Consider the following 24,078-nt stretch of genomic DNA (forward strand, 5'->3'; position numbering starts at 1 on the left):
GGTACCGCAGGGCTCTGTCCAGTCCAAGTCTGAGTCTCTCCAGAAGTGGGGGTCACACAACCCCCCAGTCCTGCTCTAGTGTTTTATCACCCTTACGGTGAAAGGCATTTTTCCCCTCGTACCTAATCAGAATTTCCCATCCTGCAATTTGCCTTCGTCTCAGGCTGGCACCGTGTACCTCACCAGCAGCCTGGCTCCCTCTTACAGAGCCTACTGATAGAAGTGAATGCTCTCCAGAAGTGCCAACCACCAGATTACGAACAGCAGTTTTGGATACAGCAGCTTTTAACTGTGCTGTTGTACAAAGAGCTCAAGCAGAAGTTTCCTGGTGTGGTTAACTACGGACGGCCAGAGCGATGAGTGGTTTCGAGTACTCTAGACCAGTCTACATGGAAAGGATTTGCTGGTAAATGTTGTGTTACCTGACCTCCTCACTGTGGGATGCCACAGCCATCACCAGGCAAATTCGATCATAAGTATTATTTTAGGAAGTTGTGAAGAGCTTTATTTGAATAAATTAACACTGTAAACAAGCCAAGTGTGCCAGATCTGCTGCCTGCTGACCCTCCATGGCCGGTAAGGACAAGTCCTTCCAGCTTGCCCTCCTGGCAGGGTCCTGCAGCACTGCCTGATGCCTGGGCTTCAGCTGCTGTCACCAAACTAACCCATCTGGATGCAGACAGAGGCCTCTAGGGAAGACTGTATGGGCACAGGTGGTACAAACTGCAGACTCCCCTGGCAGATTTTTCCCTGCAGCTCCCTGAGGACAAGTCCCACAGCGTAGAGCTCTTGCTCCCCACGCCTCCAGACACCTCCCGTACAGAGTACCGGCTGCTCAACACAAGGCACGCACAGAAAAGCCTGCCCGCACAACGGGAAGATGCTGCCTATTATAGTCTTTGCCACTAGAAAAAAAATAGTGGTGTGCTTAACTTGTATTCAAGAAGCTCAGTGGTTAGCCAAGGTCAGAGAACGCTACAGGAACATGTGTGTCCTCTCGAGGATGCTTTGCTGAAGGCCATCCTGAAGCACTTCCAGCTGCTCCCACCTCCGCTGCCCCACTCCTGCTGGCTCCCTACGCAGCAGCGGCAGGAAAATAAGCTTCAAACCAGCCTTCTAGCTTCAGCACGTTGCCTTCCAGTTTCCCAGCTTCCTGCTGTCACGAGGAATCAGGAGGCAGCACAAGGAAGCTGAAAACACAAGCTGGCAGCAGGTCCCGTCGCTACCTCAAGACCCTTCCCTGCTTGGGTCCTGGCTAAGGATTTTTCAGCCACGAGCTCAGGTGCTCAGAGGACACTGAGGAAACACTAAAGATGAGCTCACCACCACGTCGAGTGGCCTGAAGCCATTTGAAGAGCAATACAGTGACGGTTGCTCTGACCTGTGCTGATTTGAGCTCTCGATAACAGTTAGCTCATCACTAAAAATACATCTTCAATATACAGACAATTTCAAGTTGCCGATGCACAGATATTTATCAAAAGGAGACAGCAAGCAGACTGCAGAGCAAGAAGTTGTTTCCTTGGCATTTTGACTACAGACATCAAGAATGAAGGCAAAACTCTGGCTGTGCTTACTCCACATGAAATTATTAAATGGATTATCAAATACTCTGCCAAGATAATTCTGTATACTAGTCAAGCATGTCTAAAAGGTGGACAGTGGCCCATATATGTTCTTCAACTGTGAGGTCGTGATCAGAACCAGACTGAGCTGACGAAAATGCTTCATTTCTTGAAAGCAAATAAAAGAGAGCCCTTATGGAGTTTGCTGAAGGATTCAGTCTACTCTTAATATCCTCTGGACTGGTGAAAACACTGGACAATCTACAGAGGAAGTGAGTTATCGCAAGATTTGCTTTTGGGGAGGTAAGACTGTGTTAGTGGACTCAAACCCAAGACTTGCACTCTCACAGTAGCCTCAGAGCAGCAAATCTTCATACCGAGTTTTGTACTGCCGGACACAGGACACGTCTCTTCCACTGCCAGATAGTTTCAGTTTTCCCATTTTGCCAGTATTTTTTTAAAGGTACAGAAATGAAAAAATACATTTTTCACTGGTTATCAATTTAATTCTCTTCACCTAGATGAGATTTTTTTTTTTTTTGCTTGGTAGAATCTTTTATTGTAGACCCATCATGGCTTTTTAAAGAGCAGCTTTTACAAAGAGGGAAGTCTAACAGTTTTGATAGGGGCAGCTTTCAATAGGGAGAGGAAACTTTGCGACAGACAATCTATCCTCACACCCATGGCAGTGGGATCCAACAGGAACTTCATCCTCTTCCAAATAATTTAAGAACCCTGCATCCTTTTGAAAGCCCCCCTTCCACCTCTACCCTGTGGGGGTGTTGGGTTTGTTCATTTTTTGGACGGGGTTCTGCTGGAGGAAGAATTTCCTAGCATCAAGCTGCTGAAGGAACAGCTGCCCTGAGAATCCAGGCATGGAGGAGCACGCAACTCACCTCCCCCAACCCCATCTTATTCCCAGGCTCTGCAGCAGAAGATAAGGCACCAAAGTACTGAAGAACATCTGGGAAATATTTTAGTGGCAAAGCCTTCTGCCAAGAATGAGGAGAGATCACTTTGTTGGTCCTTAGCTCCATCTGAGATGCAAGAACATCCTCCAGCTGTAAGCAGCTTCCCTCTTCCTACAGTTATCACCTAAGTCCAGACTCCAGCCTGGCCAACGAGAGGGTGGTTTGCACTTTAAGTTTATCCTCTCTCCTCCTGCAAGAGTGCCCAAGTACAGAGCTTTCCCCTACTCGGGCAAGATCCTCATTTCATAGCACACAAGCTACTGGAGCAGCAAGACAAACGCCCCACGGCTCTGAACTACAGGGAAGCCAAGAGCCCCATGTTTTCTTTACGGATGAGGGCAATCAGTACCACTGCAGTGCTCCTCACCACTCAGGAGGACACACTGTTCACGTTACCAGGCTCGCAGAGGACAAGCTAGCTACAGAAATACAGCAGGCTTCTGATTTTCAGCTAGCGAAAGAGGAGGAATCTAGGAAACTGGTGAAGAAACCGTATGGAAGCCTAAAGTTAGTACTGGCAGCTCATTTATACAGGCGTCAGACTAAGCAGCTCCAGTCCTTGTCACACAACCATCTCTTGTCTGGGAGCGAGTTCCCTCCCTCAAGGATGCTCAGAGCATCTTGCAAGTAATTTGGAAGGACCGATTTGCCAATGAGAAGCATAAATTAGCCACTGTCTGGAGGGCAGCTAAAACCTGAAACCAAACTGTTCATGACACGCTTATCTTTAGTCCAAGTACGACTGGTGAAAAGGGGACTTTGGTTTAAGAGTTCCGTTTGGTTTATGTTTGAAATTCCATGAATACTTGAAATAAAAGTAGCCAGAGCACCATGTCTGTTCTCACCTTCACTGAGATTGAGCTAGTGTTTGGATTTATTTCCTCCCTCAATTAGTATTTGGAAGAAAGTCACTGTGCCTGGACAGAGGTTCACAAGCCAGTATTTCATGGTGTCCCCAAGAAAAACAAACCATTCATGGCTGTAAGAGAAAAGACCACCAAAGATATCTTCCAAAGATGCTAACTCTTCTGATACTCTTACACTGATTTTAACATACCCAAGGAGATTAATGAAATCCAATGACAAGTCAACAATTTTGAGTAAAAATGCAACTTATCATCAAACAAATGTGATTCTGTTGCTAACTCTTGGTGCCCTCCTATCCCATGCACTCAGGTTTGGGGAACTGTCCCAGCTGGTGGTGTTTGGGGTAACCCCGTTATCCTACACGTCTGCAAAGCCTCGTTTGAATGTCTTGGGCTTCCCCAGTCAAGGTTGCCAACAGAGATAAGGCAATATAGGACATTAGGAGAATCTTAGAGCCAGGTATGGTTACACTACCAATTCACTGAGATTTATCCACATGTGTTTTATTTTTGCAGTTTGTAAGCAGCGACCTGTGGGTAGGAAAGGATCTCATACAATTTGGGCAGCCTGTCAAAACAGGCAAATCAAAAGTAGGATGACAGGTCACACAAAAAGTATAGTTCTAGCTTCAGGATGCCCTAGGTCTCCAAAACTGACACCTCGGAGTCCTGATCCTGGGTTGGCATTTAAAAATCTCATGATTAAAATTACTTGAGTACTAGGATAAAACTATAAATATAGGTAAGATAATCAGCCAGTATCAGCCCAGGTTTCTGTATTCTACAAAAAACCTCCACCTTACAAAAGGCCTAGCCTCGTCCAAAATACAAATTGACCTGCACGTAGCAGAAATCTGTTCCTGTTTTTTCCACGCTCATCTCAACTGCCACCCTTCTGTCCTGCAATTCCAAATCCTCTACGACAGTACCAGCCCTCAGAGTCCTCTAAACTCTTTCACCATGCCCTCAAGCTTCCTCCCAAACAGCTGGCCAAGCGGCAGCACATGCCAGGAAGCATTAGAGCAGAAGGGAGACAGACTGGCTGCACAGCCAAACAGAAAAATGACTGCCGGACACTAGTTATGTGGTTTCTGTAAATAGTTTACTATAAAAAAAGGGCAATTTTATTTATTAAAAGCAAACTGCACTGAGAAACAATTCAAAACTCAAATACATTGATACACACGCTAAAAGAGAAGCCCGTGTCCTGCCTGTAAAGTGTATACACCATTTTACCAAGCTAAGAGTCTTGCAGCTGCCTGCTGTCTCAAGGCAGCCACATCCAGGGAAATTGCTGTAATCTGCTGTCAAAGGCTTTGCCATGGTTCCCTGCCAGGACAAAAACTGGTGAGCTCAACATGCTCATTTGACAGTTTTTATATCTTCTCTAACATGATTTTTCCCCTAATAAAGGCTGATTTGTGTTAAGCCCATCTTGTCACAGGCTATGACTTATCAGAAGCCCAATCCAGCCAAACACATTACTGGCACTCACTGGAATTGAATTGCTTAAGAACTGACCACCTTTTAGGCCTTAACCTAAATAAAGCTTTATTACATCAATCTATCATTTAAGGAGATCACCACTGCACAGCATCCAAGTGTGGCTAAGTCAGTACGGTGGATAGTTGAACTGGAGAAATTGAGTTTCACATCTGACTGCTCCCACAAACATCTTTTGGGATTTAAGGTACTGAGGAGTTTGTGCCGTCCTGATGCTCAGCAGCAGCTCTTTTAGAGAGGAGAACAGCTTACTGTGAGGGTGCTGAGGCCCTGGCACAGGGTGCCCAGAGAAGCTGGGGCTGCCCCTGGCTCCCTGGCAGTGTTCAAGGCCAGGTTGGATGGGGCTTTGGGCAAGCTGGGCTAGTGGAGGGTGTCCCTGCCCATGGCAGGGGTGGCACTGGGTGGGCTGGGAGGTCCCTGCCCACCCAAACCATTCTATCATTACTATCAGCTCAGGCTACATGCCCAAATCAACTCTAAAAGGACTACAGGTTGAGAAGGACTACAGGGCATCATGGCATTTCCGTTCTGGGTTTTTGGTTGGTTTGTTTTGGGGTTGGTTTTTTGGGGTTTTTTTTGTTTGTTTTGTTTTTGTTTTTGGTTTTGTTTTTTTTTTTTTTTTTGACTGTTTGGTCCAAAGTCTGGCCTAGCCAGCCAGAGACTGGATCTTTCACGCCACATCTGAACTCCTGCCTAAGGCTCTGCCCCAAAAAGAGCACTCTGAATTGCTAAAAAGTCCACCAGGTCGAAGTGCCTGGCTGTTTGCTGGACTTGTGCCTTGCCATCAGCGAGACCACCAGTACGGACACCTGCATTTCTGTCCTTGGGAGCGCACGAGGGACTGACAAGCGCTGTCACTGTTTGCAGCCATGCCTTTGATGGATTAACAGTATTTAACACAACACTGAAGCTGCCCTAAGGCTGGTAAACCTCGGATCTGACCCAGTGCAGTACCGCCCCAAAGCAAAGTGCATCCTCCGGGCAGGAACTCAGCCCCGCTTTTGTCACCTCCATAAGAGCTAAATGTGTATATTTGGTTTCCTTACTTTTAAATAAACTGGCATTTCCAAAAAGCAAACCACCTTTGTGTTGTCCACAACTTTAGTGGAAGATCTTGTTACCGACAGCAGAATTTCTGCACTTGGGCCCTTGACTATTTCTGGCAAAGCAGATGGATTGCTGTATTAAGCTGGCAAGATGGAGTGGAGAACAAAATTAAGTCAACTTTAGGATGGTTATTTCATTCCAGATGAACTGGCACATCCAATCTTCTCCTCCCTTTTTCTTTGCTCTTAAAAACCAGAAGTATAAATACTTTCTACTTCATACGGATAGTTGTTCCCTGTCTCAGCAAATAAACCTGCCCACCTCTGGGAAATATATGTGTATATATATATATAACTCAAGAATTAAGCTATGGCAACAGTCGTTCAAGAGCTGTCATTGGAGTTGCTCTGTTCTTCTAAAGCTGATCAGTATCCCCGAGTGGGTGCCCTCCTTTGCCCAGCACACCAAGCACTCAGTCTGCTCCTTGGGGGAACAGGAAGATCTCTCAAGCAGAACCACACGCTACTCCAGATAACACTAAAACAAACAGCACAAGGCATAAAGTTTTCTAAATAAGGATTTGTAAGTGAGGCTGCTTTTTTACTTCCTGGATAGCTTTAAGTCTTGGTTTAGGTAATTTCCATTAAACTGACTATTCATTTTATTTAAGACGAAATAAAAAGTTGTCAAGTTTACTTCAGTACCTGGAGTCTGAACTACCTGATCGGGTCTAGTTTATCTTATACTAGAGCTGCACACAAGACACATGCAGCTCGTACCTGGAAATTCAGTATGGCCTGCATCTAGCTTTCTTGGTGAAACTACCAGTGACTTGAGAGCTTGTTTGTAAATGGGACCTAGACTCCAATTCTGCAAATATTTAACATTTCAGTCCCAAAAATACTTATGAGATGGGGATTAACAGTAAACTGAGCTAAGCTGGAACCAAAGTATGAGTGTGTTTTACCGGTATGGGTACTTAACTCACCTGATTTCTTTAAGTCCTTCTTTCTGGATAACTTGAAGGATCTCTTTATGGCTCATAGGTGTATTGGGGTATTTCTCCAGGACCTGGCAAGCAAAAGTAGATTGAGAGGAAGTTACTCATTTGCATTTTCACTTTAATGTTTGACTGCACAGAAAACTACATTTAATGGTTTGGACATCTCCAAGGATACAACTGAGGAAGAATTACCGGCTTTCTCGCATCTCATTACCACCCCTTCCATCTGGAGGATATAAGGAGCAAAGAGACTCCATTAGACTGTCTAAAGACTTATTTTAGTGCAATTCCAGAATTTCATTTCGAATGCACTGCCCCTAGATAACACTTCTTGGGGAATTAAGTGCTCCACAGTAACAGGGCAGCTTCAAGACTGTCAGCTTCACTTGGGAACGCCTCAGGAACTGCCAAAGTACCTCAGATACAAAAGCTTCCAAACCCCAAATCCTTAACATTTGCAAAGCTGAAACAACTACTCATCGGTTTGGTAAGTACTATGGAATTTTAAGGAAATATAGGGTTTAACATTGTTAGGGTTCTTTGACAATTTCTGCAGACAGTTCAGGCTTCAAGTTGGTAAATAAGGTCACATCCAGTGCCACCCCTTCCCAGCCCGGCCTGGGCACACTCACCTTCCTCTCAAGAGGACTAAGATGCAAAAGTGTAATTCACAATAATGGACAGAGATGCTCAAGACTTGGGAAGAAAGATGCCAGTTACTAGACGTCATTGGGATATTTTAAGCAGTATTGTGCAGGGGGATGGGCAGGAAATGCCTCGTTTCCTTCTTAATCATCCGCTTTTGACCCATGCCCAGCACATCAACACTTGAGTTCTGACTTACATCTTTAGCCAGAAAACAAACAATCAGTATGTTAAGCATACAAACCTACGAGTGACTTTGCAGAAAGAAGCTACCAGTTTTAATTTCTCTGTTCAAGAGCTGTGCAGAATACATGGCTTCTCCTACGCCCTGCACCTTATTCCCTCCAGGAATAGTTAGGTTATTCTGATGGCTGCAGATTTAGCTGCTTTGGAAAGGACTTTGAAAAGACCCTGCTGAACTGCAGCTTCTCTGCTTGGAGAAACAAAGACCTACCTTTAGCACCCTCTTTAGCTTTGAAAGCCCTAGCTGATGGCCTCATCAGGCTGAATCTCTTGTTAAATTACATTAAAGCCCGACTTTCACAGCCACTTCAGCTCTTTCCAAACCTGGTATGTGGCTTTGCCAAGGCTGGCTGCAAGGAAGCTCTGAAGCACAGCACTGGACACCAGCACAGCGTTTCAGCTTCAGGGACTTCTTGACTAGCAGAGCAGCACATATATAAAAAAAGTGAGTTTACAACAGATTTAAGTGGGATTTGTTTACACTCAGTCTGGTATCAGCCTCAGTGACTCGTTCCACTTCATTTCTAGCTGGATTGTAGCTAAGGATGCTCACAGCAAAAAGATACAAATCACTCTTCAACCACCTTGATTTTAAGTCAGACCACTGCAGCTTTTAGATTTTTTTTTATCAGCCCCGAATTCACGTTCACTCAGCATTGCCAAAGAGTCGGCATACTTTTATACCATTGACTTGGAACAAAATCTGAAAGCTTGTTCTGCTCAGTGGGCTAAAAGCCCACAGAGGGTAAGAAGAGATGAAAATTGAGATGTCTTAACCGTAGTGTCAACTTTTTCATTACAGCTGGCAAAACAAATTGGGAGAAAAATAAAGTAGTGCTAGGATTCCATTAACAAGGAACTTTAGGACATTTTCCATTTCTCACACATAAAAATATAAATGTGCTTTTTTTCTTCTTGGGCACTGTATTTCCCTCTTGACTTTCACTACACGGACGTGCTCTTGACAAGTCCCATCTCGCTCATACCTAGAGCAGCAACAACACATTTCATTAATTTTTCACTAGGCGCAACCACAATGCAAGCTAATACCACATTCAACCAGAGAATCTCATCATTAAGAGCAGAAAGGAAGAAAAGCTTTTCTAATTATATCCTGGCATGCCCACAGGATGCTTCTATGTATTTCTCCCAGGTAACATGTCCCCACATCTTCCTTCCATTGGACTTTTTCCCGTAGTTGAGCTCAGCAAGACGATCAGTCTGGCCTCCTGCCAGACCTGCTTGGCTTCCTGCAAATCATGATGGACCACTCCTCTGCTCTGAGAAAGTTGCTCTTGATGATCAACCAGCTCTCCTGGGCTTCTCTGCTCTACAGAGGAGATTCCCTTAGGATCCCTGGTAGCAGTTCTCTGAACAAGCCAAAGCCAGGCATTTTGATCATTCTGCTCGCTTGAGTCATTGCCCATAGAATCTTAAACTCTCCTTTCACCGTCACAGAAACCAGAGGTGTCACTGCACACCACTGTTCACAGTCCCAACCAGCTCTCTTCACTCTGCTAGATCTCCTCTAGCCAGTTTGTCCAGCACTTGGCTCAAGGAAGTTGTCCTCAAGCAATTCCAGAAGTCTCCTAGACTGGTTGCGCCCTGTATCACCTCCTTCCAGAAGATGCCAGGGCAGAGTCAGAACTGACTCTCCATTCACAAGGTTTTTCCACTTGTCTAAAGAGGGTTCATCCACTTCTTGATTAGCTGGTCTGCAGCAAACACCCACCATGATGTCCCCTTTGTCACCCTCCTCTGAATTTGATACGCTCTCAGCTGAGTCATCACCAGTTGTGGAACACAGCTCTGGGCATTCCTAAAGCTGCTCTTCAGCACAGAAGGCAAACCCTTCTTCACTTTCCATGTCTCTCTCTCCACACGAAGCGCTCCAATCACCCATCCCTCCATAAGTTTAATCTCACCAGCATCGTGGTTCTGCACACAGTGAGAGCTGGTCAAGAGGGAGCTAAACTGTTAGTATCAGAACCACACTCAGACCTCTTAATGCCTTATGCCCCGTGCCGAATGCATTTACATACAAGCATTTCAGATGGGCCCAAGGGTGTGCTGCGGACATGCAAGTTCTTCTGGAGAAGTGGAAGAGTCTCCCTTGTCACTCCCTGCATCCTATACTTCTCTCTTGGTTTCAGTCTCCATCCCACAACAAACCTAGTTTAAAGCCCTCCACGCTGCTAGCAACCACGTTGGCAAAGATGCTCTTGCCCCTCTCCATCAGATGGCTCCCATCTCTTGCCATCAGTCCTCATTCCTTAGAGAGTCTTGTAGTCATGAAAATAAACACAACATCTTAAAGAATACACGGGAGTACCTGAGTAACACCAGGCTATAACAAACATAGCACTGAATGAAAGATTAATTCTTCACACAGCTGTGAGCACCCTTGTAGCAAGCCAACAATGGGATTTCAGCTGCTTGTTTTCCCTCCCCAGCTTGAACGTGATGTTTCTGAACAGAAAGCCTACAAGACCAAAGAACAGAATTGTCAAAAGGCAACGGAGGATCAGGTGGTGTTGGTCTTGCAAAGGAAGTTTATAGCTCTGCACGGTTAACTGCAAAATAGCATCATGGATCCAACACAGATCTTACTGACTTAATTCATCTCACATTCTGCTCAGATTCCTTATAAATTCTCATCTCTCAGTATCCTTGAAGGATAGTTTTGCCTGCCAGATCACAGTGCAAACCCTGATTTATTTTCCATTGGGCTGAACGTACAAGAATATTCATCTGAGGACATGACTCTCAGGTGGCTTCTAAGTATAGAACTGCGGCATTTTGCTAAAGCCACTAACGTTGTGCCACGAGTCTGAGTTCTGCAAAGACAGATCAATACAAAACGACCTGTTCTCAGATGCACGAGAAAAGTGTTTGTAACTCCAGGTTAACCATTAACGCTGACTGCAAAATAATGCAAATCTGCATCTCAAGACACTCACTCAGGAACACACAAGTAGCCAAAAAGGCTGCCTATCCCCTGGGAGAGAAGGCTGAGCTCCCAACATCTAGACCCGTCATTGACTTTTGACCCCAGATGGTCAACAGATGGGTGAGAAACTGTACTTTGCCCCTCTCCCCACCCCACAATACACCAATAAAGACAAACTGCATGAAATTAATGCTGCTAACAATACAGCAGCTTGAGGCTTTTAAAGTGTTGCTTTGCTTACCAACAAACAACCAACCCCTGACCATCTCTACTTAGCGAAGACTTTTAAATTGTCTTCATAGACATGATTATCTGCTATCATTCAGCAATAAGTAGTAAAAAAAAATCCTTCAAAACATTGGGGTTGGTACCGGGTCCAAGGGTGTTTTCCATTAAGGACAGCACAGAGTGCACCCTCAAGTTTACAAACAATACGAAACCAGGAGGAATGGCTGATGCACGGATGCAGCCAGAGGGACCTTCACAGGCTGGAGAAACAGGCGACAGAACCTCATCTCAAGTTCATAGGGAAATGCCAGTCCAGCACCTGGGGAGGAACAAGCCACCCCTTGTTGACCATGAGCCAGCAGCAAACCCTCGAGGCAATGCTGGCGCCCTGGGCTGCACGAGGCAGAACGCTGACAGCAGGTCAATGGAGGTGATCCTTCCCCTCTGCTCAGCACTGCTGAGATGGTATCTCAAGTGCTGCGTCCAGTTCTGGGCTCCCCAGTTCAAGACAGGCACAGACAGACTGGAGCAAGCCCAGAAGAGGACAACAACAATCATTGTAAGGGATTGAAGCATCTTTTATATGTTGTTGCTTGGGTTTTTTGTTTGGGGGCTTTAATTATTATGACAGCAATCAAACACTGGAAAAGCTGGTAGTAGTGGAGTCTCTACTCTTGGACTGGACAAGGTCCTAGGAACCCTGCTTTCAGCAGAGTGGTTGGACTAGACAATCTCCAGAAGTCCCTTTCTACCTCAATTATTCTATATTCTATGGTCTATATTCTACAATACAGACCTTCCTCAAGTGATCCAAAGAAGCTGATTTAGTCAATAAAGGACTGAGGTTAAATATCACTGCGTAACTTTACGTCCCCCACGCTCTCTGGCTGCCCAGGTTAAATCCACGGGAGGCATTTCCCAAGCCAAGCTGGGAACCACCTTCTACAGGCTACTGCAAGTGATAAACACCACATGGCAAAGAACAGCAAACTCGGAGACGTTAATACGAAGTGAACGCCTTCGGCTGAGGAACTTCATTTAAAGATAGCTGGGAGAATATTTTGAGAGAAAAAACCCACAACAAACCAAGAATCACTCTACACTTTCTGTAAAAAAAAAAAAAGTATTTTCCTTAGCCATCTGTTATTATCTATTGTCAAGACACTATTGTGAGAGATGAATTTGATTAGACAATACAGGCATTCTTAACATAATAGAAACAGCCTTCAGAAAGTTAGTGACCCATGTAACCTGACCAGCTACACAGCAAGAGGGGATCTCCAACTTTCACTCAGGGTAACTGGAAACATGGGGAGAAGGAAGAGAAGGACATAGAAGAATGCACAAGGGGAGAAACAGTCAAAAAGCTTAGCATTCTCATGGTGCCTTCATCTCAAAATACACTAGCAAACGACGTTGTAAGTCTAATAGAAAATAAAGTTACGGTCAGGAAGAAAAGTGCAAGTTTTACGGACTGTAGTCTGAATGGCTACCTGTAACTTTGACAGGTAAGGTATAACTGCAGAAAAGGGTCCTCAGATTCACTGTTCCTATGCCATAGAATAGGAACTTGCAGACGATGGAGTATTCAGTGCAAGAAAATATCTAACGAGGAAAAATAAACCACCACCATTATCACAAAAGCACGAACAGGTCATTATCTAAAGGCTTTTGGATCACTGAAAACATTTTATCCCATGAATACTAAGCAATTAGGAATGGTTTAAATAGAACAAAATCACAAGAAGGGTCTAAGATTTGGGAAACACACCCAATATTTAAACTCAGTCTAGACAAGCCCATCTGGAATAACAGCTTTTCTGGCTGAGCAGCCATGGCTGCTTCTAACAGCAGAAAGTTTGCACGAGAATTTAGAGATTTGTTCCGCAGAAACCTCAAAGCACACACATCTCCGGTCCAACCTGATCCCCAACCAGATTCAAGGGCACCCCAAAAATGAAGAGGTTGGCCAACCCACCCCTGAAAGTGGTCAGGGGGCTCCGAGTCTCCAGTCCCGTCTTTCCAAAGGCACACAGCCCCCCATCGAATAACTTTAGGCAGCGTGTCAGCTCTGCAAGTATCCCAAATCAGGGTAACGAACATTTAAACCTGCACGAGCCGCACCACCACAGGACTGCTTCACACACCAACACACGACTGGCACACCTTTATCCCTAGCTGCCTTCAAGGGGCACAGATGCCAACAGCCGCCCAGTGACGTTAACCCAGAGCATTTGCTCCGTGGCCATTTTGGTTCACTGTGGTTTTGCTAATTTTAGCTCATCCTGCACTGTAGGATCAAAGTTTCTTGTGTTGGACAACCACCACCACAGCTGAAACCGATAAAACAACTAGCTTCGGCTACACAGGACCAAGAATAATTTAACTATCCTGGTAACAGTTGTCATCTCGTGCTCTTTAAGAAACTTGTTTAATACTAACTCCCAGCCTACTTAGATAAGCAAAGCAGTTTACACCTTCAGGTGCAGTAATAACTCTGTGCTGCTTTACAAGCTGATCCAGAAGAACCAGGTATGAGGATTAAAGAGACTCTTAAAAAAAATAGATACACTTTAAGTATCTTCTCCTCTCTTCTGCCCTTTTAATCCCGTATCAGATCTTCCACTTGAGTCCTTTTTTAGTTACTGTGTGTAAATAAATAAAACCTACTACTACTATCTGCCACAGAACTGAATTTGAGAGGTATTTTAACATCAAGAGTCAGGATTTATAAACTGCCTTTGTACTATGCTCAGCATTAGCCAAGATGAATCCAACGATCAAACCAGCAAGTGCCAACACGGGGTACTGAAAAAGCCTCGTTACTTGAGCCTACCTATTAATACTGAAAAGTGTCAGTGTCCAATATAGGTGAAGCCGTGTACTCGAGATGGTGTCACTGATGCTCAAATTATGCCGCCTTAGGTGTTGAAATACTCTAGTTGGCTCATCGTTAACAAAAACCATTAACAGAGAGTTACCTATTTTACAGCATGCATTGCTGTGCGCCCTGAAGCTGTCCTCGTTTCTGCAAAGGTTTCCAAGAACACGGGATCATCATCAGAGAAGGTATTTCTTAATTTTACATCTTGGAAGAAAGGCATCTTTCTTATTCTTACAGTATTTATGGTGTGAAAAATTTGTTCACACCACTGGCAATTAAGTGTAAAGCACTACAATTCGGAAGCAAGGCAGGCAGCTATATCAAGCAGACCCAGAAAAGTGAGACAGCCTACCACATGGGAACAAAGTCTCCAAGAAAACACGTGAAAAACCTCTGCTCTTGAAAGCAGCTCAGTTTTCCCACACTTCCCAGATACCACTGATTTACAAGCATTGGGAAGAGAGGAAGATGGTGTCGTACCTCAAATCTACAGCAGAATAAGCAAAACTGCGTTTTACCCAGGCTCTTTACAGAACAAAAAGGTAAGCTTGCAATTGCATCCAAACTGGTGAAGCAGGTATCTGACATGTTTAGCTTTTAGCCAAGGGGAGAGAACTGAGGGGCAATTTAGGTGTACCAGGGACCGACCACAAGCAAGGGAATAACAGGAGTTGGGGCTCTTGCTGCTGCAAGAAATCCTTGTGATTACAGTATCCCTTTAAAACATAGAGGCAAATCTGGAATGTGTGATAAAAACAGGGGAACACCCAAGCAGAAGATGTTTCAAGGCAAGAGATACTATAAAAGGAAAGCAAATTTGACAATAGAAATCATTTCAGGGTTCATGTATCTCGTTACGGTTTTGCTGAACTCAAGCTCAAAGTCCATGTTCTGCTTCCAGGTCAAGCTCTTGCAACACAATCCAGAGGAACCCTTCTGCTCAAAGTGCAATGACTTGAGGATTCCCAACACAGAAAACTGCATTTCCAGCATCTCCCTATATGACAAGGATTTGCCCACGAGCAAGTGTCCTCTTCACCTTAAAGGAAAATGTTTCTACTACAAATCTGAACTTGCTGCTCAAGTCGGCAGTGAGGACATCCAGGTCCCAACCAGCAGGACAGAGGAGGAGGAAGGATAAGGGTGAGGAGAAGGATGGGGTTGAAGTGCAGGCGAAGGGGGGACATGCCAGCACCCATCTCCTTGCAGGTGGCCCAGCCCAGTTGGAAGCAGCCTCCACCTCGGGTGCTGGACCTCAGAGGGGTGACCAGCAGCGATGCCTTCGGTAAGGCTGGCAACCCCGGCGTGGAGCTACAGGACAGAAACCATCAAAATCAATAATCACGTAATAAAAGCTTACGAGAACCAGCGTGCTGATGTATCAGAGGGGTTTAAAAGTTAAAAACAACCCAACCTCAAAACATGATTATCCAGGGTTGGCTGCTTTGGGAGTAGCTTGGCATGCGTTTCCCAGCATTGTTAACCCCAAACCAAAACAATCTCATCTCTACATCAAAGCTTTCATCTTGTTTTCAGAGATCTTTTTAAATGAAATCAACTCCCTTCTGGCTCCAAGCCCCATTAACAGCAGTCTGTTCAGCAGGAACTCCTCGAAGCTACAGCAATCCCCACGTGCTGCACACACTTGTGACCAGGAGACACAGACTGCCCAAGAGGGATGACTGTCCACACAATTTAATTTTTGGTACCGGACACTGGTACAGCCAAGGTTTCGCTCTGAAAATACACCAAACACTGACCCACACATCACGGATGCAAACCGACCAGTGTTACCAATGCTATTTAAATAAACACAGTAAATAAGCGTCTTGGGCCTCTGTATCTGCAAAATGTGGGACATTTATCTCCTCTGAACCGCACCCCAAGTCCCTCTAGTGAGTGGAAATCTTTGGTTACACAGAGTTACATCTTCGGTTTAATAGAATTAAACCTGTTATGCTATCTCCTCATACAATACTAGACAGACCAGATAATCTCCCCATTTTGGATTTTATTCCTTTCTCCAGTGCCTTGACAGCAGAAGAGAGAAAACACAGAAGGGTAATGTTAAAGCATAAGAGCAAGACAAAAGGCTAGGATTACACTGATCAACTGATGGTTAACTGAAAACAGTTTAGGAAGAAAGCAATGAGAACCTCAACTCTTACACCTTTGTGTTTAGTCCACAGTTGTCAATAAGAGCAAGTGTGTCAACTTGGACACGTAGTCAGAAGCTGAAGACGCAGGCTTAGCTGAGGAGGGATCTCAACATACACTATTTCATCTAGATTCTTCCTAAAAAAGATGCAGACTAAGTTTATGCTTCCTTACATTCTACATTTTCCTACAGCTTCTGACTAGGAAAAGTAAAATTACTCTTCTGTTAGAGCTTATAAAGACACTGCAGTGAAGCCCCTTACGCCAGCAAAGGATGGGAATGAACTCAGCCCACCACTGCTCTTCCCCTTCCCAGCTTCACCCACTGAGGTCCAACTGCTCCACGGGAACAAAGCTTTGGTTAGAGGGGGTTTCCACCATCAGGTGGTCACTAAACCCGCTCTCCTGACGTTTCAATACACCACATAACGATACAAACAGGACCAAACTGTTGGGAATCAGATAGTTCTTTCCAGTGAAACACCAGCATACATCACTTGACTGTCTATCCCCAAGCATTATTGCTAACAGATGCTGCTCAACCGTTTATCCCCAGGATGCCTCTCGAAGAAAGCCCACCACCAAACACCTATCTGCTTCCAAGACTCAGTGCAAGCAAGCCTGAGTGACTCAAAGCAAACCCACAGAGCATGGCCTTCCTCCTCCTGAAGCAGGACTAGCGGGGAGGGAAGGACAGAAGTAGTACTTTGACTTCTAAGAATTGAGAGAAATTGCTCTAACTGAATTTAAAAAACAATTCAGCCATGATGAAGTTACCAGCTTGTTACAACTCACACGGTTCAACAGACTATATTACCCTGAGCATCTTCTACCCTGCTGCATTCTTCTCCCTTCCCCACTCTGTGGCTGTCACCCTGGGGACACCCGAAGCTCTTTGACTTGTTTTCAGCCCAATACCAGCTTCCACAGTCGAAGTGCAGGTCTTAAGTCTCCCGCAGAACTGATCAGAGAGATGGTGCTCCTGCTGCATCAAGCTTGTCAAGCACCCAAGCGAAGATTAAGTGCCCTCACAGCACAAGGAGCTTCTCCTGTTCCTTTGCCACATTTTGTGGCTTACTGCATGCCATACATGCAGATAACGCAATATTATTTGGTTTTCATCCTACCGGTGTGCCTGATGGGAGTCAATGGGCAGAAAATACACCCCACCTAAATCCATCTCGCCTCTTATCTGCATGAGGGAAAGCTCAACAGAATCAGAGAGTACCTTAGGAACGTCCATGTGAGAAGTCTTGTGTCTTACCACGCATCAGCCAATGTTTAGACCTATCTCATCTGCAGGCAGTTCTGCCAAGCAGCCCCATTCCCATATCAATACTCTTTCATTATTAGTATTTCCAACAGTTAAGTGAAAGTTTCTTAAAAAAAAAAAGTATCTGTACCACTCCACCTAAATTGTCAGTGCTCCGGTGAAGTGCTGCAGCACCACCGCTTCACCATCAAGGCACGGGGAACTTGCCAGAGGTCAAGATTCCCGATACCAACTGCCCAGTCACTCCTCTCTAAAACCACCGGATTGTAGTTAGGCTAACCATGATGCAGAAGCAATCGAGGATTCCTAATTACCTGTTACTTGTTTCACACTGCAGGACTCTAAATTTTACTGAGAATAAAGCTGTACCACCTGGGAATCTACTAGCAGGAAGAGCAGGGCTGAAAAAGCAATTCTGGCAAAGCTGCTTCCATCTCACCTGTCAGCAGCTCTCCCCCTTGCCTTTGAACACCCTCGCTGCCTTGCCTAGCTATTGGTGGCCCTCCAAAGTTGGAAGAACAGGATTGTCTCAATTCAGCTCAGCTTTCAACACTTATGGATGGGAACTTCTACAGTTCTCATTATGGTCTGGTATTTTACTGACAGAACACAACCATTACCTTTCCGGAGCACTAACAGCATCCATATTGAGTTTTGTAGAAGCAGCACACGACCATCTCCTCCACCCCAGAAGTGCCACGCTACCAAGTTACCTGCTTATCTCCATCACATCGCTATCTTTCTATCTTTAAATACCAAAATGAAAAAAAGCTAATAGAGCACTAAAATATACTGTTAGAACCCACAAGCTGGGAACAAGGCTTTGCACGCTTCCACTGCTGCATCCTTTCCAGCAAATTACATCGGGAACAAGCTCCTCCCAGTTAGTTTCAGCACCAGGTCTTGAAGAAATTTAGCAATTGCTGAACAAAACCAACCGTTTAGTGCTGATTACTAGGCAAAGGAGATGACTGTTATGAGAGGGAACCCACTCTATGTATCGTACGATATTAATCAACATCCTCGTTCATCCGTACCAAGGGTCAAGGCTAGTTAATAGCTTCAGAGCACTTGCAGGGTGCCAAATTAGCATGCACCTCACTAAAATGCAGTTACACCGCAGGCAAGCAGCTCCTTAGAAGGCTGCAATGAATCATTCATGACCACAGAGCTGAAACCCTTGTTAAGGGAATTAAAAAAGGACATCCCCTCCCCCAGACCTGCCCAGCACAAATGACTCTCACTGGGTGATACGGTGAGGTTCTGGGGTAGCTCGTCCTTTCCCAGAAGGATTGGCCCCACTTTTCAGTTTAAGAAAGCTCTAAGTGATCAGAGTAAGTTCTTCCCATGTAACTGTGACAGTATATCATGTCAGTGTTCAAAGTTACAAGGATAAAAGCCTCATGGAAACTTGTGTGTGAAGTGGCTGGGTTTGTTTTCTTTTTTGTTTGAATTTTTTTGGTTGGTTTTTGCTTTGTTTTGTTACAGCAAGTTGACCACCGAGGTTTAAGCAAGAGATTCTCCAAGACTGGATAAGAAAAAGCACCTTAGTCCATGAACGTTTTCACCAAGCTTTGGTAAAAATGCATTTTGGAATTCTTGCTATTGATTATTCCCTTATATAAAGAAGAAATTAAAATTGGGCAACCTAATGCTGTAAACATTGCTTACACTTGGGCTTCTCCCTGGAAATAGAATTTAAACTTCATAAAAGCCATGAATCCACAGCAACTTGAAGAGTCATTAGCCCAATCCCCTGCACCCAGCAATACCTCCTCATTGGGTTAGATCTCAACCTCACGCCTAACGCAGACCTCTCACCTCCTGGCCATTCCTTTCCAGGAGGAGAATTCCAGCTGCAGCTACCGAAGCCAGCAACAGCTGCAAATTTCCTTACACACACTCCTTCAGCAAGAAATAATCTTTATGCAATGCAAACCTTTTACAGAGAAGTGGGTCAGCTATAAAAAAAAAAAAACAAACACCAAAGTGTATGTGAAATTCCTTTTCAGAACAGAGTGCTGGGCAGAGGCAGCATGCAAAATACCGTTTCACTCTGGCAGTAACGAGAGGAGCAATGAGGGGGACTGAAGGACTTGACCTAGATTGCAGTATCTTTTCTACTCATCCAATTAGCCAAATACTATTCAAGGTTTTAACCAGAAATGAGGTCAAGAAGGAATGGACAATTCCATGGTATTAGAAACCAAGTGCCATTAAATGCCAGTGCATGTTATTATTTTATGTAGCATTTAAGACTGTAGAATGTCACATCATTTTTAAATGTGTTTGAACACAAGAGGTGAGATCCAAGAGTCACGTTTCAACCCAAGGTCCTGGTTCAGCAACTGCACAACTCAAGCTCATGAAAGCTGGAGAGGGGCTGGTGCCAAGGGCAGGGAGTGACAGGCCAAGGGGCATGGCCTGAAGCTGCAGGAGGGGAGATGGAGATGGGATGTGAGGCAGAAATCCTTCCCTGTGAGGGTGCTGAGGCCCTGGCACAGGGTGCCCAGAGAAGCTGGGGCTGCCCCTGGCTCCCTGGCAGTGTTCAAGGCCAGGTTGGATGGGGCTTTGGGCAAGCTGGGCTAGTGGAGGGTGTCCCTGCCCATGGCAGGGGTGGCACTGGGTGGGCTGGGAGGTCCCTGCCCACCCAAACCCGTTGGGGATTCCATGATTCAACATGAACTTGGAGGAGGACAAGGGAGGACACCAGGCTACGCTGCCATGGCAGCTCCACTGAAGCTTGCTGCTTGTTTCTGCCAAGATACACCACTGGAGAGGTGAGGCAGAACAGGGACACACATCTAAAGCTGTACACCTCTGGTCAGCAGAGATGGGAACCTGGCTCCAAAATTGTCCACATTTGTGAACTTTTCAAGGACCCAGCTGAGTAGAACCAAGTGCTGCTTCACATAAACCATTTCTGGATTTGTGAAAAACTCATCCAAGGAAAGACAACATGACCATGCTGCAGACTACCCCATGCTCCCACCAGACTCCCAAAGATCACCAAGATGCTTGACAAGCTCAGCTTTAACTGGAGAAAGAATGGCTTGAAGGAAGCTCGATGGGATTATATCAACCTCAAACACTGGTAGAAGTTTGATGTCTAGAATGGGCAAAACCCCAAAGTGACCATCCCTACAAAACAATTCAAAGCTTCTGGACTTAGAGCTTACATCCTTGAATTCAGAAAACTGCAAACAAAGTGAAATAGCACCTCTGAGGTGAGGGCTTGAGCACAGCATGCCTTCAGCAATAACGTGTGGATGAGATGGGCAGAACTCTATCAGTGGGGACTAACAGAATAGCCTTTTCAAAAAAACCTACACCACCAAGCCCCTCTGCATTATCTCTCAAGGTTTGAGAAGGCCGAGGAGTTTAACAGTAGTAATCTAAAAGTGATATGAGAAGGTCACAATTAGCAAGAGACAATTATTAAGCAGGACTTGCTGAACTGCTCCTGGCTGTACGTTTTGGCTTCCCCAAACAGCATAAGAGTTCAAAATGTGGATGCAAAATACTACAAAGTTATCAGCTTTGCACATACATGTTTCTGCAATTATAAGTGGTCTTAAGCTCCCAGTAAGTATTTGTGGAAACAAAATGAACGTTTGGGTTAAAGCCCTGTAATAGTGCTTGCGTTTAGTCGGTGAAAGGAGAGCATGGGACAGGCAGCAAGGTGGTGCAGCTCTGGTGCAGGTCACCAGCGCCCAACAAGAAAATAAATGGCAATGCAATTAGAGAGCAAACACCAAAGAGGTCAGAGTCCCAGAATCTGCACCTAGCAGCCCAACGAGGAAGTCTCAAAAATAAATAGTGCTCATCCAGCCACCCTGCACGGGGCAAAGAGCTGAACTGAAGCCAGCTCTTGAATCAGGCAGAGTTTCCAGTATTTGTATATGAAAGCTTGGGCATGTTAAAACCAACATGACCAGCTACTAAACTTAGACAAGTTATTGTACTTAACTTCCTGCCAAGAAACCTCGTTTGTCTCAAGTGACTGAATGTCCTATTAAAACACCAAACTTCTGCGAGCTGAGCGTCCACGCCGATGCTGAAGTATGGTCCTGCACCTTGGGCACATCTCCCTTCCCCCAGGCCGCAGACCACGTGTGCTGGCAAAGTGGGAAACGAGATCAGGGATCTAAGCTGAGCTAAAAATAATTTTACCTTTAAAAAAAAACCCCCACACAGAATGGTTTTACGATTGAGTTTGCCAAGCAGCTTCACACACTCATGTGGCACTAGAAAAGGCCAGTGCAAGGGCAGAGCTGACACACGTCTCCCCAGCTGGAGCAGTCTGTGACTTGCAAATATCCCACCAGGGCGCAGGCAGGAGGTAACTGCATCTCCTGTGGGTGCTAGCCTGGGAGCCTCCCCGGATTCATCCTACCGCGGCACAGAGACTCCAAAAAGGAAAGAAAGAAACACACATCCGTGACAGTACGTGGTACAGACAAAGCCATCAACCTGCACGGTGTAGTTGACGGATTTGTTAACCTTTACTTAGAACACCACCCTTCTCTTTAGGTTTTAAGATTTGACACAGTCAAGTTTGCATGCAAGATCACTATTCAATATCTTAGGCAGACATTTGCAGGCTGTTTTTCAAAGGCAAGGAGCTCACTACGAGCCAAAGCCACTGCAGCTATTTTTACCCTGCGCGTTAGATGTTGGGTGCCTGTGCTCTGATGCCTGGAGTCAACGAGTTCACGTTGTTAAGGATGGTCTGGAAAAATCAACGTGGTTTGCACTCCTGGCTTCCAGAGGTGAGATAGCAAGCCTTTTAGCAACAGCACCGACAAGACATCACAGATTGTTCCTGCTGGACACGTATTTACAAAATCTCCAACTGAGAAGTGTCCTTAGCCATGAACATCATTACACTAACAGTACTTCAGGTTGTTTAAATGCACCAGCTTAACTGAAGTCACCAGAACATCCACCAATTGAGTAATACTTATTACCAAGCATGAGAAAGACCTTATTTAAAACTCCACCTTGTTCTAATAGTTATCTAATAAAGAGTGTTTCAAAAATAAATCAGATAGATTACCAGAAGAATATCAACTTCAACTTCTAAAATTTGTCCTTCAATAATTAGAGCCAGCATAGGATTACCAACCTTTTGTTCCTGTAGTAAAACAGTTACTACCTTTTATGTTCCTTTACCCTTGCTGGAAAAAAGGGATCTTCCGATTTCAGCTTTCACATAGTCAGAAAGCCGGAGCAGAGACACCGTGGGAAATTCGTTGCCTACTGACCTGAAGCGAGACTCTGGACCTCCACTTGAATTTGAAGTTGACCGTGAAGCTATTCATCTAGCTAATCTTCTCTTCTGAAGAGAAGTCTCTCAGAACAGAAGCTCCTACAGCTCCTCACAATCTCATTCGAATGCAGTTTGATAGACCTTGAAATGCAAAAGTCTCTTGTTAGCGTAAGAGAGTTGTTGAGTGTTGGCAAGAAATCCACGCTGCCTGGCAGAAAGCAGCAGCGGCTGCTCTGAAGTCAGCGCTCAGGCATGTCTGTCTTACCCCAAAACCACGACTGTGTACCTTCCCACCTGGCCACGAGAGCCAGCAGCGAGACTTAAGGTTGCTGAACTACACTCGGTTTTTTGGTTTGATTTAAATGCTGCAACCAAGGCTTTGCATTTCATGTCATCCGTTTTGCTGCTGGTAGAGAGGGCAAGCGGCAGAAATGCTTTTCACCAAATCCTATGTGCCGGCACTGTCAGGCACTCTTTGAAACACATTGGAGGTTTAAGTACAGCTTAAAAAAGGGGTACAGCAGGTAGGAGCAAACTTCTGAACCTGTCAGCACAGGAGGTGGCTTCTTCCCCGTTCCATAACTCCCAGTTCCAACAAGCCATGAACACAGTGTTTTTCTATGTCACTAGACGGAGCTTCCCAATAAGCGATGCGTTTTATACCAAGAAAAATGCATCTCTCCCACCTTTCCCTTCCTCCGTATTCCTGTACAAGTAGCATATAAACACCAATGCTCTCCACATGTGCTGGCACAAGACAAGTCTTTCACAATCTTAACTCCCCACCACCGCTTGGTACAGAACCAGTAGACTACCCAGGACCCCACGTTTTCTTTTCAGATCTACTTGTGTTTTAGGGCAGCATCGGCACAAAACCAGACAACTACAAGGATTATTTAGACCACAAGACTCCATGATACTCCTCCAGGAGGAGGAAAAAAAAAAAAAAAAAAGACAGCATATACAAGAGGTTTCTCTGTGAAAGGATCAGAGCAATAAGCAGATTTCGTGCAAGACACCAATATCTCGCAAGCCTTCACTGCAAAGGCCAAAGGGTGGGAAGCCCGCAGGGACCGAAGGCAGGAGGAGGTGCAGAAGGCAAGGGGCCATCGCTCACCTCCACGCAGAAGTAGCAGAAGACTGTAAGGTCACTGCAGCTCCAGCTTTCAAAACACCCACAAAGTGAGAAGATAAAGAAGTAGTCAGGGCTAACCAGAGCCATCGGTTCAAGTAGCCATGGAAGACACAGGTGGATAACTCGTACCAGGCTGGCTCTTTCGGAGGATATTGTTTTTCCACATTCCTTCCCCTAAAGCAGAGGAAACCCTAACACTCATTCTTTCCTTTAAGACTGGAAAGCAGTTAGCTATATACAGCTCTAGAGGAAACATTAGGTCAAAGATAGATGGGAAGCCTCAGCAGCCTGAAACATCAAAATAAAAGGCATTTGAAGTACATTAGCTGCTCGGTT

The 24,078-nt window shown here is 45.1% G+C and overlaps 1 protein-coding gene across 3 annotated transcripts in view; it reads right to left on the reverse strand.

Annotated features, from left to right (window-relative positions):
- The window catches only part of ASXL2 (ASXL transcriptional regulator 2), a 128,151-nt gene that overhangs the window by 91,948 nt on the left and 12,125 nt on the right, over positions 1-24,078 (reverse strand). For 2 of the 3 annotated variants that reach the window (XR_008576272.1, XM_054819364.1), the window contains exon 2: positions 6,941-7,023. The exons of the other annotated variant lie outside the window; for it this stretch is intronic. Coding sequence is in view for 1 of the 2 variants with exons in the window: in XM_054819364.1 (XP_054675339.1) it covers positions 6,941-7,023 (83 nt within the window). In the remaining variant the exon portion in view is untranslated. The remainder of the gene's footprint in view (positions 1-6,940; positions 7,024-24,078) is intronic. 3 annotated transcript variants of the gene reach the window in all.

Source organism: Grus americana, chromosome 3 (assembly GCF_028858705.1).
Source record: "Grus americana isolate bGruAme1 chromosome 3, bGruAme1.mat, whole genome shotgun sequence".
NCBI classification, from domain to species: domain Eukaryota; kingdom Metazoa; phylum Chordata; class Aves; order Gruiformes; family Gruidae; genus Grus; species Grus americana.